Raw genomic sequence first — 20691 nt, forward strand, 5'->3', positions numbered from 1 at the left:
TCTTGAGCAACATATTAGAATGATTTCTAAAATATTATTTTACATTGAAGACTGGAGTAATGGTCTTCATTCCTTCATTCCATGCATCACAGGAATAAATTACATTGTGAAATATTTTAAAGTAGAAAACAGTAATAATTTTTTACCATATTACTGTTTCCTGTTTTTTTGTAATCAAGTAAATGCAGCCTTGGTAAGCTTTGGTAAACATTAAAAAAATTATTCATTAATTCATAACTTTTAATCAGTGTGTGTGTGTGTGTGTGTGTGTGTGTATGTGTATGTATGTGTATGTGTGTGTATATATATATATATATATATATATATATGTATTATTACTGTAGTGGCAGCCCTAGCCTTATTTGTCTGAGTACAGTTAATTTATAGATTTTTGGGTAAACTTTTACCTGCAAGTACAGTGAGCTTTAAAATATGAACCTCTGTGAAGCTATGAAATGTAATTGCTCTGACGTTTCCAAATACAGGTATGAACCTTTTTTTTTCTATCTACACATCTACACAAGCTGGAGGTGAAATAAGTCCTATTCCAGTGCAGAGGAGAGTGGGCTGTAATGCTGTTCTGCTGCATGGGTTCACAGTAAGTGGTTTGTTGTAGATGTCTGTACTATGGTGGGTGAATACATTTGTGCCAATTGATGATAGACAGATTGATTGTGGTGCCTTCAGGATAAATAGGTGAACTTTAAATGCTCTTTCAGTTGGTAAACCCCACTCATTCTCCACAAGGGAGGTTAAATTGAGGACACAGATGCTCAGAGATGCCAGCACAATCCCCGTGTGATGGTAAGCTGCTCCTTCTTCCTGCCGGAGGTGATACTGTGTGCCAATTTAACACAGTTTGACCCACCATGAATTAAAGGTTGGCTGACTCTTTCGTAACCCCAAACTGCCACCACTAATGCCACCAATGGCAAATCTAGGTCTAGTTTACTCTTATTTTCAAGTGCTTTATGAAGAAAGCATGTTGTTAAAGGTCCAATATTGTACACTTTTCTGAAGTTCTATTTTAGGTTTTGATGTCCTTTAGAACATATGTTTGCGATATAATTACCAATGACCATCTCATTATATTTTTACAGCTCCTTTCTCAGGAGGTCTGCTAAGAACAGGTCGATTTTAGCCTATCTAATTAATATTCATGAGGCTCTCTTCTGATTGGCCTGTTGTTTTCTGAATGATGCATGGCCAGGCCAACCACAGGTAACTAGGGTCAGCCGATGTCACAGCACTAGCTGGAGGCGGCAAAACAAAGGGGAAACTGGAGGCGGCCCACTCAAACCAGCACAGATTCGGCTATGTAAGGAGCTTAAAATATCTTCAACATGATGTGTTAGATAGACTATTACTATACATGTTAGATGTGATAAACCTCATAGTCACACGCGATGTTGTCTGGGGGTTTGACAAAAGGAGAATGGGACGGTGGCCGGTGCTCGGGGTGGTAACTGAAGGAGGTGACTGTAGTTCTGATGTCAACTTTTTATGGAAGTCCCAACGGTTCGTGAAAAATCACAGCTACTTTATGCAGGCTGTGTGCATTTTAATGTGGACTGACTGTTTTTAAATTTACATGGTGGTTAAATAGCCCCTAGACATCAGTTATCGTGAAAAAAGCCAGGAAATTTCAACTTTGACAATATGTGACCTTTAAGTCAGTCCTTACTTGAGACAGCAGTTTGTTGTTATTGTCCTCTAGAATCCGGACCTTGGTTTCCAGCTGGCGAATGTAGTTTGAGGATGCATCTGAAAGACAAAAGAAAGGAAAAGATCAATTCGGATCCTAAAGAGAAAAAAAAAACACCTTCAGTATTAGAACTAGTGATTTTCTGTTGTCAAAGAATGAATTCGTTTTTTGTTGTTTATTCCCTACACTTATTTTTTACTCTACTGAACAAAATAAAGAGCCCTGAACAAGATTTAAACTGCTGGAAACTTTCAGTTTAATTAAAGACTTGAGAATACAGCCTGTGATACTATTGTTTTGATTCATTTGATTCAGTTTACTTTCAGATTTTAATTTAATCCCATGGTGCTTTAATCTTAAAATGATCTTCCCTTCTGATAACACAGTTGAGATCATTTCATTTTCTCTGTCACTTTGTCAAGGAATTCAAATGAGCAAAAGAATAATTTGTGGTCTGTAGAAAGCCGGTAACTTTGGACTCAATGAGTAATCCTGCTAATTTAATTCTGGGCTGGCATTAACGTTCAGGCCAAGAATGCATGGAAAACTCATCTCATCATAGACTTCATAACATGCAAGACTGAAACAAAAATCAAGGAATAACGCAAAACAATATTGAATTATAAGATCCCACATTACATTCTCTAGTTTAAGTGAATGATAAATATTATACAGTAGAATATAAAGATAGAACAGTATTTACTGTCGTATATAACCAAAAAACTGAGGATTTTCCAGGAAACATTTTAGAATAATGAAGCAAACAAATCGTTAAATTATAGTTTTGAATATATTAATTTAAAACAACCATTTGAACTGGTTTCATGGAAACAACTAGGAGCATCGTAACAGACCCTCAGATCAGACTTAACACTGCCATAAAACATTTCCTGTTTGTAAAATATTACACTGCAATTTTATATTTGGTCTCACTGACCAACGGAGACACCTGGCTTTCCGACCTTCTTGAGTTTCCTACCGCATACAATGCTGACTATGAAATAAAGCACATACTTTGATTTATCCTTTTGAAACTTTTTTTTTATTCATTTGGCCATCCAAAGATTAAAAACATGTGCTAGGAGTTAGCTGGGAAACTGTTACAGCCAAGAGTTTCCTTATGAATCAAGAAAAGTTTGTGCACTGAACTCCCTTTTTGCTGATTTTAATCAGTTAAAGGTACAGGTTGTAGGACCTGCCACTAGAGGGCGCACTACCAAAACAATAAAAATCACGTGGTTTGATGACGCTAAGGAGCGTGGAATGATAGGATTTGTTGTCTTTTACCCAACTGCTGAAGGCCATCAATCAGACGATATGAAAACGATTACCACTTGTTCAACAAATATATACACTCGTGTACATTCAAACACAATAATTGGGCATACATAGCAAACGCGAGTTCAACGATTTGTGCGAGTAGATTACATACAAAGTCAATGCAAAGACGCGATCAGACTATGGATCAGACGCGTCCTCGCGTGAGTCCAGATGCCCCGCGTTTGGCGTGTATGCCCCATAATACTAATCTTGTTGATTGTTATAATAACATACGTTTTCTGTAAAGATACGAATCGAAACAACTCACCTGTCGAGTAAAACACAAGCGAGATCGGCATCTCTTTCTAGTTGAAGTTTGTCGCGAAGCTACTTCTGCATTTGTCCACGACACTGTTATCATGTGGTTTCTACGTCAGTAAAGGCGGTAACAAAGGGTAACTAACGTCACTGACAGGCGACTGCACTGCTCCGTGTCACTGTTTAGAACGGGAATCTTCTCCTGATTTACAAGTAGTTGAAAACATTACAGATATTGTTAATAATCAGCTGGACAAAATATATAACACTAGTCTAGTGGTTTTTGGATATTTTACTGCAAATATCTTACAAATTGTACCTTTAATCCAAGCACTTATGTTCTATGTTTAGCAAAAAAGAAATACTTGCAATAATGTTGTTCATATTTCCTTTGAAATAAAGACTTATGGGCAGCACTAGTTATTAGCCTAATAGATAAACCGACTGCCATGTCGGAGTAAAACCCTCATCAGTGCTGGCGGCTGCAAATCCCTAGAGACACTCTAATCTAACTTCATCTGGCTGACTGAACGATGGGCACGGGCCAAGGCGATTAAGAATCAACTCTGATACACAAAACCCCGGACCAGCGTCCAAGTGAAGAGATCCACCCACTACCAAAAATCATTCCAACCAGAACCAGCTACTAGAAATATGACTCCACTACCCAAAACAATTCAGTTTCCAGCATTCCAGGGAGCTTTTGATTGCTCAAAAACATTTCTAAACTGAAAAAGAAAAGATTTTTGTATACATTTCTAACATTAAATAATGAATTTTAAACAGTTTTTTTTAATTTTAAACTGGTTTTATTTGATCAGTTTTAGACTTTAATGTATAAAACAGTTCATATGCCAGTGCATAAATATAATTTTACTCTTATATCCACCTTTTTAACGTACAGTAAGACTTAATATTTTGATGTCATCCACTTCCAGTTACCTGTTCTTATTGTAAACTGAGGTTAGAGCACTTTGAATTCTTCTAGTTACTTTTGCACATTCATGGATAAAATAGCTTACTTACACATTGCAAATTAAGTTGCACATGTTGCATTCAAATTGATGTCAGTATTTTAATATATGCTTTATATGCAATGTTACGAATTCAGTAATTTTAACAAACTTTTGGGCATTACCATTCAGCTCCTTGTAAAACCTTGGAGCTGAATGTTTTATAGATGTGTTTGTTGTGTATATCCGTAGTCTTTATTGTTTTGCAATTTATATGGTAAAAAAATGTGTAATTCCTTTCTAGCCCACAATGTAGGACTATAGCATTTTGTAGTTTGAGACTCGGCTCTGAATGTATTAAGAGACAGCACTGCACAATGATCAAGTAAATCTGACGTGCTGATAAGTTATTTGTTATATTTTTATGTGTGGCAGCACAACGCGGATGAGCATGTGGGGGTGGAGCAGCGGGTCTGTATCTCTCGCTTTGTCACTTCCAATCGCATCAGCAATGCCATGACCCACTTCTATAGCCACCACTGCGGCACAAGGCTCACGTGGGAATCTTCAGGACAGGCCACATGGGCAGCAAGTGTTAAGAAGTCTTCATGGCATCAAAAGCAGCCCCTTCCAACAGCAGTCCCACCCAAAGCCTACAAACGCAGCAGGATTTGTTCAGGGAGAAATGAGATGAATTCCGACTTGGAAACATGCTGATGAGCCTACAGAAACACTGTCATTCAGTTTCCTTTGAACATCTGTTGCAATACATTGGGCGCTGCCTACTGCGTGCAAGCATGTGTTTCAAATACAAAATCAAAAACTGTGTGTGTGTTTGTGCGAATAACGCTGTGAGTCTTGAAGAAGAGAAACAGAAAGGAAAAACTATAACGGGAAAAAACTCCCAAGCGAAAGCTTTAAATGGGTGTGTGCACAAAGTTGCTGGATCAACTGCTACAAGATGTGGAAGTCCAAAGCAGAAACAACAGTCCCTACAATAATTCATTCCATACAGTCTGACCTCATTCTGCAAGAAAACTACAGCATGGCAGACAATGAAACTTCAATTAAAGAGAGGGGGAAATCAACTTCAAACTTGGCTAAAAAGAAAGTCGGACAAAAATCTTGTTTAAAAGCCTGCATGACCTTTCTTGTCTCACCGGAGGAAAGAGGAAGTAAGAACAGACGAGAGGAGAAAACAAAGAATGTTAGTGAAAGACAGAAATAGATAGAGACATGTTTGTATAGTGAGTTCATGTTCAAGGTTGTATAGACTTTTTGCTATCACTACTTCTCTATTAAGGAGATGGACAAACTAGGTTTTTAATACTGGAAAATGTACATAATATTCAAACTGTGCTACTTGTTGAGAAGACTTGTGCTATCACTGTTCAAACTAACTATTTTCAGCTGACAACTGATAAAATGGTTAAAAAATGCCATAAGGTCTAGACACACCAAAAACCAACATCAATGAACTAGCGGCAATGACAGCCGGCTGTGGTGTTGCCTCACACCAAACCATTTAAATAAAGAAAATTAACTTGAAAACACCACAAAGACTACTACAACCTGTGCTACAACCTACAGCCATCTTCAAACTGTGTCTACATACTTACACTGATGGTGAAGACAACAACCAGCAGTTTAACGCATCAGATTTAAATCACTTTAAATTATACCAGATTACTATTTCAAATTATTACCAGCTCATGGACGATTCATTTTTTTTAACCAATACTTATCTGTTTACTTGCTGCATGACTAAAAAATACTGCATTTTTTTTTTTTCGAACACTCCCTCGCCTGGTATTCATCAGGCCTCACCAGGTAAACCCATCCCACTTCTCAGTAATCTCACTCCTCTGGTTGCCATGTTGTGCTGGGAATTCAGACAATGCATTCAGCGTTACAAACTCAGTTTCAAGTTAAACTTCAATTTAAGCTGTAAAGCAGATCAAATGTCATTATTCAACTCAATTTATATCAATAACAGTGTAAATTTTGCACATTTGTTGCAAATCAATTATTAAACAACTTTAAAGGCAGCTCAGAAGATAACTGTGCCATTATTCAGCTCAATTCAGTTCATGACTTTTTTTTATCCAGTAGTGTCACTGCAGTCAAATCGATACACTGCAGTCAAATCGATAATATTTCTGAATTTTAATTGTCTTATGAAACACTGCTCTGTGTCCAGACCAGCGGAAAAGTCATTAACTTTGTTTTTCCGTTTACTGCAACTAATAAATGCATTAATAATACACCTGACACTTCAGAGGCACAGCTGAACACTTCACAGCGACTACAAATATTTAATATTCCACCAGATCCCAAGATCATCAAGGGCAAAGAGATTCCTCTTTGACAAGATATTATGATATCAGCAGTCAAACAAGCTTCATACATTAGTAAAATTACCTTAGATATATCATCTTACACAATTATTGTTACTATTGTATAAACTTATATGGTTCAGTCAGTAATTTGGTTTAATTTCTTGACAGTATGGCTCCCATTTTTTAGTAGTAGTAATAACAATAACTGTAATAGCCAAGACTATTTTGGCAAACGTCATGATTACAATCCAATGTTTCAAGTGAAAATGCTTTTTTAGAGGGTTTTTTTCAATTGAATAGCTTTTTATTTCAAATTATAACATCAACATAATAAGTTGTGTTTAATTTGACAAATAATTCACATAAATGTCAGAATGTGATGCGAGTAATAACCTCAAAATAGCTAAATATTAGTCTAGTTGAATTCATTTTGGGCTACCAAAATCTGAAGAGTGCCTACCCAAAGGGCTACCTGGGATTTTGAAATATTCCTATGGCCTGGACGCCATATTGGTGTATCACTAGTTGACCAACCAGACATTGTCATTCATTGAACAGAGTAATTATAAAAACTGTACGTAAAAAAAGAAAAAAAAAAAATCACCTGCTATTCCATTAAGTCTAGGTGTATATCACGTGTAGACGTGCCTCCCACTTTTAATTCTCTTAAGAGCAGACAGACACACACAGGGCATGCTGGAGTATTTAAGCTGTCTGTTTGCTGGTGGGTGACAGGCACAGCGCCAGTGGTGCAATTCTAGCCGATTCCACAGATTTAAGTAATGCTGACACCACAAGCCTTAAAACTTCAGTGCATCCTCTAAGCCGTGTAAAGGGTGTGATCTCACCACTGGCAAGGGAACCAATAAATGAGTTTATCTAGGAAGACATGAACTTCAATTATCTGTGTTGTTTCTGGGCAAGTAAAAATTTCTTCTCCTCTGCCACGGACCACTAACATTTCAGAGGTCACTGGAGAAAAATCTAAATATTTTACATTGTGGACATAATGCAGCACGTGAAAAAGACCCCCAGACTCCATACGAGACATGAACCTTGATCTTCAAGTTTAAAGTGACAGCGAGTTTGCTAATGGGATATTTACTGGAAGTTGTGCAAGTTTTATTTGGCAGATCAGCACAATTGTTGTCTGCATTAAAATCAATTGAACATATTTTTCATTATGTACAAAGAGATTATTGACAATGTGGAATCGGTCTATTAAATCTATTAACTCTGTGAAAATATATCTTTCATTACCAGTTATGCAATATGAAAATAAATGTTTGTCTATTCCTCAGAAAATTGTTGTATGGCTTCAGAAGATGTAATACTTCTATAAAATAAAAAAAAAGTATGGGATGGCAATTTTAGAAAATGATCATGCATTGTGATGATCTCCACCTCATTCAAGTGTGAATAAACATAATCATATCATGTATTGATTAAATATTCAGTTTTCAACCACCTTAAACCAAACAGACATATTTAAAGGCCTCAGTTATGTTTTTTTTTCTATGCATGAAAATAAATGAATACATAAATTTAGATTAAATTTCTAAACCTCTGCTTAAATTGAGAACAAGACCTTCTTCCTTTCTCAGCCTAAGCAGATGCCTATAGTCTTAAAAAGAGAAACATGAGACAAAAACAGCTCAGAGGAATTTGACTTGAAGGTGTCAGAACAACATGTGTAAACTTGTACCAATATTTATTTTTAAAATTCTTGTTCTTTGTAAAAACATTTCAGAGTATTTTTGTGTCTACTGTGTTTTTATATAACAGCTATAAGTGCCTATTTATAATGTATGGTTGCTTGCAGTGGACTGAAGATGCTTCACAAGACACTTAACAAGGCAACTGGGGAATATTCAAGTTCTACCACTGTTTGCATTTCACCCGGCTGAGTGGTACAGTATATGAAAAATTTAGAGAAAAAAAGAAAGAAAAAACGTTCCCAAATGGAAGAAGTAAAAAAGTAAATATTTCGCATTTTGTAGAGGAACTGCTGCTGAGAGTCAAAATCAATCAACCTCCTATACCAGACCAATGACTGATTGGTAGAAATACAAATAATATGCACTTTATTAAAAAAAATATATATATAATTCTAAGCTGTATTTAGAAGCGTCTTTTACACAATCTGACAATATTTTCAAAGAGCTAGAAGTCGTAAACTTTTAACTTTAAACAATGTATTCAAGTCTATATTACAAAACAACAAGTATTTGGCCTTAGCTTGGTTATATTTAATGGTGCCTATGTTTATGCTTCTATGGTCAGGTTTTCTTGTTATTATCGTCCCACATATTATGCAACTGACCCTGGAAAAATATTACTTCAACATGTTAATGAACCACAGCCATGCCAGCATCGCTCTCCAAGCCATGGAGGGTCTATCGGAAAATAGAAGTGCATGTCCATGAAGCTTCTGCTTCTGTGGTCTCCTTGTGGGATAGTAGGAGTGTGAATTTTAAAACATGGCTCTTTCCTACACCATATCCAGGTACCATTTCAAGATCCATCTGTGAGGTCCCGTAGAAACCGGAGGTCATTTTCAAATGCACTCTCGCCCGTGCCTACCATCAAACCAGTGTCCTGTACTGACTACTGAATGTTCCCTGGTCCCACTGGGCACTGATGGAGCCGGAGATGAAACTGCAGTGTGGAGACCTCAGGCAAGCTCTGTCTTTTATCTGATGGAAACCGCTTCAGTGCAGGTTTTGCAGAACCCAGACTGATACATCTGTGGTGAAGAAAAACTGAGCTCGACCAGTGATACCTTCCACCGGATTCACAAGATTCCCAATTAGTCTGGGTACATAACATCCTCATTCGTAGTTTTCAGAAAAGCAGGGACAGTGTCCCTGGTGTAAGGACAGTTTCTGTGAAAAGACATCTGACGTGTGCTGCAGTTTTGTTGTGTGTCAATTTTCAGGATTGTTTCTAGCAAGAAATGTACTTTAGTTTGCGAGACAACTGTTGTTCTATTCATTCATTGGTAAATGAGAGACTGATGGCATTTTTGAGACAAGCCTTGACCTCCTTTGAAGTTAAAAAAATAGCAAAGTGACAATACCACAGGAGAGGATAGCACACACTCCAAAACCACAAAAAATGGTATCCTAGCAACATGAGACTGATGCTGGAGGGTTTCGCTTTATTCCAGAAATGCAACTAAAGCTTAATCTGCTCAAATCTGTCTGTGTCTGTAAGCTACTTGACTAAAGCTATATATATATATATAACGTGTCTCCTCTCACTTAAACTGCGTCCTATGCTCACTATGCTCATGTGCTAGATATTATTTCTTATTATTTTGTTTTTATTTCTAGCCTTTTACTGCGTGCAGTTAGAACGCTCTGATCCGTTAACATGGGCTCTGAAAAAAGGCGCATTACAGACCGTGTGTGAACCTGGAGTTAGGCATATGCCCAGTCTGTTCTGTTTTTGCGTTAGAGGCGCTGCATTCTGATTGGATCGGATACTGCAGGAGGTCAGGGCCATGGAAAATCGTGCTATAAGGTGATTTAGAAGTCGCGCACGCTCAAATCGTGATTAATTACGATTTTGATTAATCACACCGCCCCTAGAATGAACTGGCAAACAGAAAATAACTCGGGCTGGCACTGCTCAGCAAAACGGGAAAACCAGATCCAGAGAGTCAGTGGAGCAAGCAGTCAGGAGGGAACATGCTGAAAGCCATTTATGTTGAGCCTGTTGACAACCATTTATGCATGTTTGAATATGTTGTTCTGTAGCATATGCAGCAAAAATATCTAAGATAAATTGGTGGTTTATTCTTAAACCAATCAGCGAGTTCGAATAGTGGAAGCATAGTAACAGTTTAATATTAATTTTTTGTTATTTAATTATATATATGAAATGATGTTATTATGTTATGACTTAGACATTTTTACATATATTAACAATATTATTATTTCTTGACAGCCCACCTGCAATACCACCGCGACCCACTAGGCCGTGGCCTACAGGTTGAAAACCACTGGTTTATAGAGAGACTAAATCTTGGAACTACTTTGAAAGAATCCTTTGAGAATAATTGGAAAATTAGATTATATTAATTGCACATTTTGAGAAAACTAAAGCGTTTTTTGACATCGCATGCATGTTCTCCTATTGTAGGAGACTCCCAAAACAATATTAGGAACCTTTAAAATGGCATAATAGAGGCACTTTAACCGAACCTTATCGCAAAGAGGACAGAATCAAATTGATAATAAACAGCTTCATCTAAGCTAATATGGATGTTGCTTGCAAGACAAAAAAAGATCGATTTATGAACAGTATAGGTCTGTCTGATGTACAGTATAAAGGTCTGTCTGTCTCACAGCTCCTGAAGTGTGGAATGCTCCTGGAATGTTGCTGCATGGCTAAAAAGCTAAGAGCACCTAAGAGCAGAAGCAAACCGTCTAAGACAGCTTAAGAACATAATCATTCAGAGATGCTTTTCTTTTCTTGAATATCCATTTGGCTTTTAGATAAGCTCTACAAGACTGCTGGAGACTGAATACTGCAAAAACTTGGCCTGTTTCTAAGCAGGGTGCTTAATCACTGAGGTAAGAAAATATAAGTACAGAGTTAAGAGGGAAGAAAAAAAAATTTCATGGCCGAATTGCCGCCACAAACTGAGCATTAATTTTCAACAATTCAGCAGTTCCACAGTTTTCCAGAACGTGCTGCAAATTTCCAAAGTATGCAAAAGTCTATAATCCCATGATTTGCTTAAATAAGGCCACTGTTGTACTGGTGAGGGCACACACTGCTCTGATCTCATCCTCACAAGAGCACTGGGACACCAACAGAGTTTTTAACCCAGCTCAGAAAGTTTTCCTGTTTGCACACATGCCCAGTGCATTCAGGCTTGCGGATGATCAGTTCTTTCTAGCAAACATGAACAGGCAGACCCACGATTCTTCAAAAGCAAGAAGATATATGAAGATCCCGTTTTGGAGATTTTAGGTATGGAGCCCCTAAGGGGACTTGGTGAGTGAGGAAAAAAAAGAAAGGAAGAGAGATAAGAGGAAAATTATAATCCTCACATTCTCTCACAAAAGAATTGCATTCTCCCCAGAGATGGGAAGTAACGAAGTACAAATACTTAGATTTTTCTGGTTTCAGTACTTTACTTCACTAACTTTTTACTTTCACTCCTTACATTTTTTACACAAATAACTGTACTTTCTACTTCTTACATTTTCAAACCAAGCTCATTACTTTAGTTTTAATCAGCAGTAGAGTCCTCTCTCTCTAAATGCACACATCCATAGCACCCCCACCCAATTAAACTGCTAGCAACAGTTTGAGTGTCACTCAAAACACAGTATGCTAAAGGACATCATTATTATCTGTTCTAAAGTTACATCGGTAATTTAGCTGACAAATATTCACATTGTTTTATAATACGTTTAGAAGGAGCTAGGGCAGACAATCTTTATGAAAATTAGCCATGACCATAGTTACTAGGTAACAACAAATCATGGAATTTGTAGTAAAACTATTTTTATACAAATGGTAATCGTTCCACTATACAATTATTGTTACTGTACTTTTACTATAATAGTTAATTTTCATAAGGGAAAAATATGACTTATGATAATGCGGTAACATGTTCAATATTAGGATTTTTCTATAATAAATTGTCATAGTGTAGTTAATGTTGTACTAATTTTGACATTTAGGCAATTAATAAGCAAGAAATACAGTTATTTTACAACGGCCCAACCTAATTATTTTATCCTTTTTTATGCGATGGCTACACCAAAAATAGTGTTTTCCACGGTTTTAGAATTTGTTGTGGGTGTATGGGATGGCCTGGATGAGTGAAATTTTGTCCCAGTCCAGTTGTTGACATACGGTTGTTCAGCCTGGATAATTCATTAGCTAACAAAATCAGAAATTTAAGTTCTTTTGTATTAAGGTGTTTATATGATGTGAGATCCCATTACCCGTGTGACACTAAAACAGGTAGCAGTAATGGCTAGTTTTTACTTAAGTACATGTCAGATCCCGTACAATACATAGAAAGTATTGCATTCACCAAAAAACACTGTGTGCACTCGTAAAAGCATTCTTATTTCAATCAAAAACTTAAACATAACATATAACGTAAATAGCATCCAAATAACACTAAATGAAGTTAATGACAATATTTTCTAGCAGAAAATAATACAGATGTTAGGAAAAAAGGTCCGGAAATTGCATGGCACAAATTGGACAAAGTCATCAGAATAGCATTTGGGACACTGGGACAAAACGTCAAAGGTGAATGAAAGACGCACTCTGTGAATTTGTGTAGAGAATACGCTCTCCTGGCAGATTGCAGAAACAGCTGATGCTCACAGGAAAATCTCCCTCCAAATGAACCTCTGATGACATTGGGGACACTTTAGTTAAGTGTCAAAATATGAAGGTCAGTTTGCGTCAACAGAATGGGAATGCTGATTGTGCTGTTTGGAGCAGCTAGTGCCCTGCCCTTGTGCCACCTGGTTACTTCATTAACAACTGAATTACACAGCATTTCATTAGGCAGCAATAAATAAACAGATAATCAATGCATTCCCACTTGGACAAAGGTTAGATTAATGCAACAAATGGCTCTAAAAGCTCTAGTCAAATACTACTTGTGGACGTTCTAAAAAAATAGGGAAATGCAAAACTATATATACTCTATATTTTCGCAATCAATAGGTGAGTAGCCTGAATGGCTAGTTGGTCTTCAGAATAAGAAAAATAAGGCTGGTTTTGGATTCACCTGACAAGTGATTAGACGCGTTTATTTAGGGACAGGAGAAGAGGACATGTTCATGTGTTCAAAAACAATTGGTTCATTATTTACTCTCATGCTGTCCCAGATAAACACTCCATCTCTCTGAGCTCATATAATACAGGTTTATGGATCCATCAAAGTTGACGATTCAAAAACCATGCGAAACAAACACAACAGGAATGTATTCAACTCCAGTTTAGGCTTGCTGCGGTAGTTGGTGTTACTGGTATTATCCAGTGTTTGGCCGTACGCCGATTACTTTACTTGCATACCATGGTACCGCCCCCACTGTAATTTAGCTTTTTTATAGAAAAACCCCCGAAACATTTAGTTCAGTTGGACAACGGATGCTACAGTTGTAAGCTGAAAGTGTCTGTTCTTCTCCGTACAACACATGGTGCAGAGCCGCAGCACAGTTCAGCAGAAGTCAGATTTCACTAAACACGAGAAAAAAGTAAACACTGATGAGATGATAGCGGGGGATTTTTCAAATTAAATGTAAAATAGTCTGTTTGGCGATATTTTGATTTTAAAAGATTCTTCTTAAACCAGAGAAGGTTTAAAGTTTCTGTTTTAGTCTTGGAAAGCAAAAGGTGTAAAGATGTAAGCAAAACAGACAAACACCTTTTCTTGTAAATCATGATACCAAGATCACAAATTCCAAAGCCCTGCCCCCTGGTGTTACCAGTAATAAGGTTTTTTGCTTTTTGTGCAAGTTTATACAAGAACAGTACAAATATTTCTAACTTCTTAAATTATGAACCATCAGTTCTTTGAGACACAGGTTATTGAAGCGTCAACTTGGGGGACCATACGCGTGCACTACATGAACTCAGAGATGATGACAGAGAACTCAATGCTCAGTTTTGCTCACTCAAAAACAGCTGTCCAGCTTAAGAGTTTCACACAGAACATTTACAGACATACTACTTTCCATTCATTAAGAGAGCAAATTCTCTATCTCACTTGTATTGTCTCATGTGTGGTTCAATGTATGAGACTTATTCGTCTCTCTCCCTCTCTCTTTTTTTTTTTTTTTAGAAAGGACTCACTATTGTTTTAATAAGGATTGTGGGTATTCGTGACAGGCTGCTTTCTGTCTGACTAAAGCCAGCTGAGGGTGTCTCTGCACCAAATCTCTCCTGGGCCAAACAATCACACAAAAAGTGTAGAATATGGTCTCATGTTGAATTTTCTTTGCCCTTTTAATCTTCCATGGATTCACTAATGTCCTACATGCTGTGACAGAACACATAGGATGGTTTGTTTAAGAATAGCATGTTGTGATTCATCTGTCTTATGCATACAGGAAATGCAATTTTTAAAAGAGCAACACTTCCTACGCTGGTCACCAGAGTGAAACACCCTTTAAACTTGTAGAATATATTTAAGGAAAGGAACAAATCTTACTAAATAACTCTACTAAGCTAGAGGGCAATGCAATATGGGAACTTTTAAAATATTTTAGGGGTGTCCTACCTTCCTCTTGGCATGCCACCTTCTTATTTAGCTCCGTTACACCAATGCTGGAAGTTTCTGGTGATTCAGAAGACCATGATAAGCTGGATCAAGTGTGTTTAATTACAGTTAAATCTAAAATCCTCAGTACTGTGGCTTTCTAGGAACAGAAATGGATAGCTCTTTAAAATAATAGAAAAGAATAAAAAGATGAAAATGATCTGATCCCAACATTAAAGTTGAGAAGAAATTCCATGAATGTTAAACAGCATCATCAGACAAAGACGCAATCTGCAGGGCTTGGCAAATTATTGAGTCACGAAGAACTGGCTGAGTTAGTTTAACAGGTTCACTTTGACCATTATTGGGTAACTGCTCTCATTCTTACACTTGGGCTCAGCGATTTTACTACTCCCTGAGACAAGGTAAAACATCCCTCATGAAGTATCTCAAGGCAAGAGCAACATACGCCACTGAGAGATAAGCCTTGTTTCCAGTACGGTACGGTTCAGTACAATATAGTATGCAATTCCAGTTCCAGTTGTCCTGTCATGAATGAGCAGGGAGAGCAGCAATAATATCCCCCTAGGGTAAACAGAACAGGGCAAATATCATTAATATACTTAATGATATTTAAATGTATACATTATTAAAGAAAAAGGAGTCTGATTCAACAAGGAATATCAGAAAGCCAAGTCCTGACCGTGCGAAAGGAGGAGTTGGGGATGGAGGAGGGTAATTTGCTCCTGAGCAAGTGGAAAAGCTGCTGCATTATACTGACTAGAGCTTATATAGGAATGCCGTATTTGTATAGGTAGAGGTGATCTGCTGAGAATCAGCTGATGAGAGGCTGAAAGAGCAACAGAGACCCCATTAACTGATATTTTGATGGAAACTATAATTATCATTGTAAAATTTTTGGCATTTTAGGCATGTTTTCGTGACCACTGAGCACAAACATCAAAATAAACTCAGTAGAATTTTTTTTTTCTTAATACATGTTCCCTTCACAGTTCCTATTTTATTCATAAAATATAACTCCTACAACTAATTTGTCAAATTTGTCAAGTGCATAAACTTCTTTGGTGTTTGTAGTCCTTATGTAAGCTTAGAAATTATGTTTTAAACAACACAATGGTTTCAAATATTCATGTTTGGGGACTGTTTCAAAACAAAACGTTAAACACATATCTATTTTACTATTTACTTTTGACTCCATGGTTCAAAAATATTAACAGTAAACTGGATTTTAGAATAAAAAATTGAGCACTCTATTATTTAAAGATTTCCAAACTGACAAAAAGTCCAGGTTGACTGACACAATTCACATTGCTGTACAGCGTATGAGCAAGAGATGGGGATTTGAAACCATATAAAATACGGTTTATATGCATGAAGATCAATAGAACACCTGTTGAATCTTGTTTAACTTTTGAAATCTGAATTACAATCAAAATGTAGATCATTTCAGATATGTATAGCCCACAGAAATCATTGTAAGAATATAATAGCAACCTAGTAATACATCCTGTCTGTGTAAAGGCTTCAACTCTTGAAACCATAGAGTTGTGAGCAGTTGTGCAACACAGTTCGGGATTTAACACTGTGATGAAATATGAACCTGTCTCTGATGATTACTGCTGCACCATCTGTGCATTGGGAGGGCCAACGGCTCAACTGATTGATGAGAGCCCTTAAGGAGGAAAGAGAGCATTAGACCTCATAGTCACCAGTGTTGGGGAGTAACTAGTTACATGTACGGCGTTACGTAATTTAATTACAAAATAAATGTAACAGTAATCAGTTACAGTTACTAAGAAAAAATGAGTAATTAAATTACAGTTACTTATGAAAATTGTAACGATTACAAAGAGGATTACATTTGAATATTTACACACATCCACATACAGCTTATTTCTTTCCCAAATTGCACTAAGACATATGGCCCATAATCTCAGAGACGCGCAAAACACATTCGTAGAATCCAGTCATAAGACTGAATATGAATCCTGCACGTTCTGCGTGTCTGTGGAAATCAGGCGCTGACTGGACATCGGGAGAACCGGGACTATTCCCGGTGGCCTGGCAGACGATTTGGCCTTCTACTTTAATATTGTTATTGTATAATTGCAGGCCGAATATACTAAAGCGATTATTTCCGAATCCGCCATTCGATAATTAAATCTCTAATAAATCATGAATCGGTTAGTCGTGACTGGCAATGGTTGGGCTCGCGCGCTCTCTGCGCCTCGGCCGAACGGTTTGGATCAGACTCCGAGTAATCAGTGCGAGATAGAGAGACCGGAGTGAACGGTATAAGCGCACAGCTGGAGCAGAGAAGCGACACTTCTGTTCAGGGTTTCAGGTGCAGGTCAGTTTCATCTGTAAATATGCTAATGTAGTTTTGTCTTTGTTTACTTAGTCAAGCAGCAGCAGCACATTGCTCGCAATCACTCAAAATACTGTATAAACGACGTCATTATTATCTATTGTAATGTTACAGTAGTAAGTTAGCAGACAAATCATCATATTTTATCATAGGTTTAGGGGGAGCTAGTGGATACAAAAACACAACCCTGAGGAAAATTAATGTAGCCTATGGTATGGCACTAACCGTGGTTTAACTATGGAATTTGTAGTAAAAATAAATACAAGTGGCAATTCATTTGCCAAAAAAACAAAATTGCACTTACAAAACATGGTAAAAGTCAAATAAAAATCTTCAGTATTAAAGTCATGAGAGAGATGGATGGATAATAGAAGTGAAGGTGCAGTTCAGGAGAGAACTCTTGATTATGTTGCATGTCCCCCAACCTAAGGATTCAAATCTTTTTCATATCAGGTGCAAAAAAAAAAATAGGGTTGTCCATGTTTCAGAATGGGTTGTGGGTGTATGAGTGTGAGATTTCCCAGCCTATTTTTTTCCCAGTCCGCCCCTCATGAAAATTAATCTCTAGAACAGTCACTTCATGAGCATTTTTTACTTATTTTGAGAAACTATCATCATATCATATACAAAGAGACAGCAGTGTTTCAAAAAGACACCAATGTTTCAGGAGTTTAGTACACAAAATAGGACACATGCTTATTAGATAACCGTATTTGAGTTGATGTATATGCTTTTATTTTTTTATTAACTATTTTTCCCCAAACCATTGTTAAATGCAGTTAGATGCCTGTAGTTATGCAAAGATTTGGTTTCAAAAACAGTATCTATAAACTATTTCTTTTGATTTTAAATCTGCTTTGAACTTCAGATCAATCTCTAAGTAAAGTCTGATTGTGTGGTGGATGTGTTCAAATTTGATCATCTTAATTCAGGTGATGAAGAATGTTGAAAGTCTGACAGTATTGAGCACTACTGTAAGGTTAAACCTGCATGGTGTAAAATGGTTGAAGATGATTAACAGTTGCAAATTAACATTCATTAGAAATTTATAAAAGTAATCAAAATGTACTCAAAAGTAATTAGTTACATTACTTTATTAAAGTAATTAAAAAAGTTACACTACTATTACATTTTAAATAGGGTAACTTGTAATCTGTAACCTATTACATTTCCAAAGTAACCTTCCCAACACTGATAGTCACACACCCTCCAACCCATCCACTCTCTGGCCTTACTAGCCAATGTCTCCAACAAATACCTCCACAGGTCCCACCTTACTCACTTATTATCTTCCTACAGCTGTTAGAATGTCTGAAGAATCCCTGTGGAATGAAGACACATACTCCAAACATCTATGTGCTCAATCTGACGTTCTAATTAAACGACACTGCAACACATTTTGACTCCAGGCCACACATATTGACCCCAGGGGATTTAACCAAGATAAAACTTATTTAATTGATCAGATAAAGCTGGTAAAGTGACAGGCCTATTTAAGATCAAAGTAGATCACCATGTTCATATGTGCTCAAGTGGTGATTCTGATCAAACCGGTGAAGAAAATGCTGTGAAGATTCTGTATTTAACCTCAATATGTTTTCCCCCTGTTTGGAACCACCCACCCACCCCATCCCAACCATCCATCTATCACTTTGTTGTTTTTTTCGTTGGGTTGCGATTTTTGTATAATGTTTTACAAGAAAATACCATTTCACATTTAATTTAATGTGCTATTAGCCGAGTGAAAATTGCTTCTACATTAAATTTCGTATTAGTGTGTGTGTAACATTAATGTAATTAAATTAAATATTAAACAAGCTATTTGTCACTGCCAGGACATTAACGTTTTTATGGAAAAGATTTTATAGTTTGTTATAGAAAAACAAGTTATGCTCAGAGTACAGAGCCTCGATCATAACATTATAACAAGCAACTTCCGAGTAGAGACCTGCACGACCGCGGGACCCATCGCAGCAGAGTGCGGCGCGGGGCAACACTTGATGGGCGGGTAGAGACTCGTGTGTGGGATGCAGGAGAATAATTAGGGTGTGCTCACACTAGGGAATCTTAACCGTGCTGGAGCATGTTTGACCCACAAAGCCTGGTTCGTTTGACTAGTGTGATTGTTCCATTTAGTAGTCCCTGGCTCAGTTGGAAGAGGTGGGCAACAGCGCGGTACAGTTATATAGCCTATAGATCAGTGAGTGTTAGCCGCTAACCGCGCCGGAGCGCAGATCTTCTGATACGTGCAGCATGATTGCGTCAATTTCTGAGTGGCAAAAGCAATAGATCTGTAAAGCAATATATTGTGAGAGGGCCGTGTGTTACCGTGTCCCATATGACTCAAAATAATTAACCACAAAGTTAACAAAACAATTCACTTTATTGTGCCGAGCAAGAGCGCTTCTCTGCATTACATTATATTTTAATTTTGGGGTGAAATGTGACTTAAGAGTCTTCATAAGACAGCAGACTTGAGACCTAAATGATACACTGTGAAACAATCACTGATGTTTTAAACACTGTTTAAGGCCACTCTTTATATATTACAAGCTCTCAAATTGATTGTCAATTGCCATATATATATATATATATATATATATATACAGTACAGACCAAAGGTTTGGACACATCTTCTCATTCAAAGAGTTTTCTTTATTTTCATGACTATGAAAATTGTAGAGTCACACTGAAGGCATCAAGGGCTATTTGACCAAGAAGGAGAGTGATGGGTGCTGCTCCAGATGACCTGGCCTCCACAGTCACCGGACCTGAACCCAATCGAGATGGTTTAGGGGTGAGCTGGACCGCAGACTGAAGGCAAAAGGGCCAACAAGTGCTAAGCATCTCTCGGGGAACTCCTTCAAGACTGTTGGAAGACCATTTCAGGTGACTACCTCTTGAAGCTCATCAAGAGAATGCCAAGAGTGTGCGAAGCAGTAATCAAAGCAAAAGGTGGCTACTTTGAAGAACCTAGAATATGACATATTTTCAGTTGTTTCACACTTTTTTGCTATGTATATAATTCCGTATATAATTCCACATGTGTTAATTCATAGTTTTGATGCCTTCAGTGTGAATCTACAATTTTCATAGTCATGAAAATAAAGAAAACTCTTTGAATGAGAAGGTGTGTCCAAATTTTTGGTCTGTACTGCATGCATATATATATATATATATATATATATATAGAGAGAGAGAGAGAGAGAGAGAGAGAGAGAGAGGCTATCCAACCCATCAGGAAGCATCTTCAGTTGTCTGAGAGCCTGAGAGACAGGGAGAGTCTGTGTGCAGCAAAGTATTGTCCTCTCATCTGAAATCCTGGTGCTGCTGAAGTGCGGCTAAAGCCAGGCTTAACATGCCATTTCATTACCGTTATCAAACAGTCAGCTCATGTGGGTGTTTAGGGCTTGAATAGAGCAAATTTACTGGTTTCCTTTTATATGCCCTTCCACTGAATGAGAAACAAAGTCCATCAG

General features: G+C 37.3%; 1 protein-coding gene across 2 annotated transcripts in view; it reads right to left on the reverse strand.

The window, feature by feature from the left end:
- LOC132092743 (coiled-coil domain-containing protein 85C-B-like) overlaps positions 1–20691 on the reverse strand; it is a 40044-nt gene that overhangs the window by 16410 nt on the left and 2943 nt on the right. For both annotated transcript variants that reach the window (XM_059499120.1, XM_059499119.1), the window contains exon 2: positions 1685–1764. In XM_059499120.1, the coding sequence (XP_059355103.1) occupies positions 1685–1764 (80 nt within the window). The remainder of the gene's footprint in view (positions 1–1684; positions 1765–20691) is intronic.

Source organism: Carassius carassius, chromosome 18, assembly GCF_963082965.1.
Source record: "Carassius carassius chromosome 18, fCarCar2.1, whole genome shotgun sequence".
NCBI classification, from domain to species: Eukaryota; Metazoa; Chordata; class Actinopteri; order Cypriniformes; family Cyprinidae; genus Carassius; species Carassius carassius.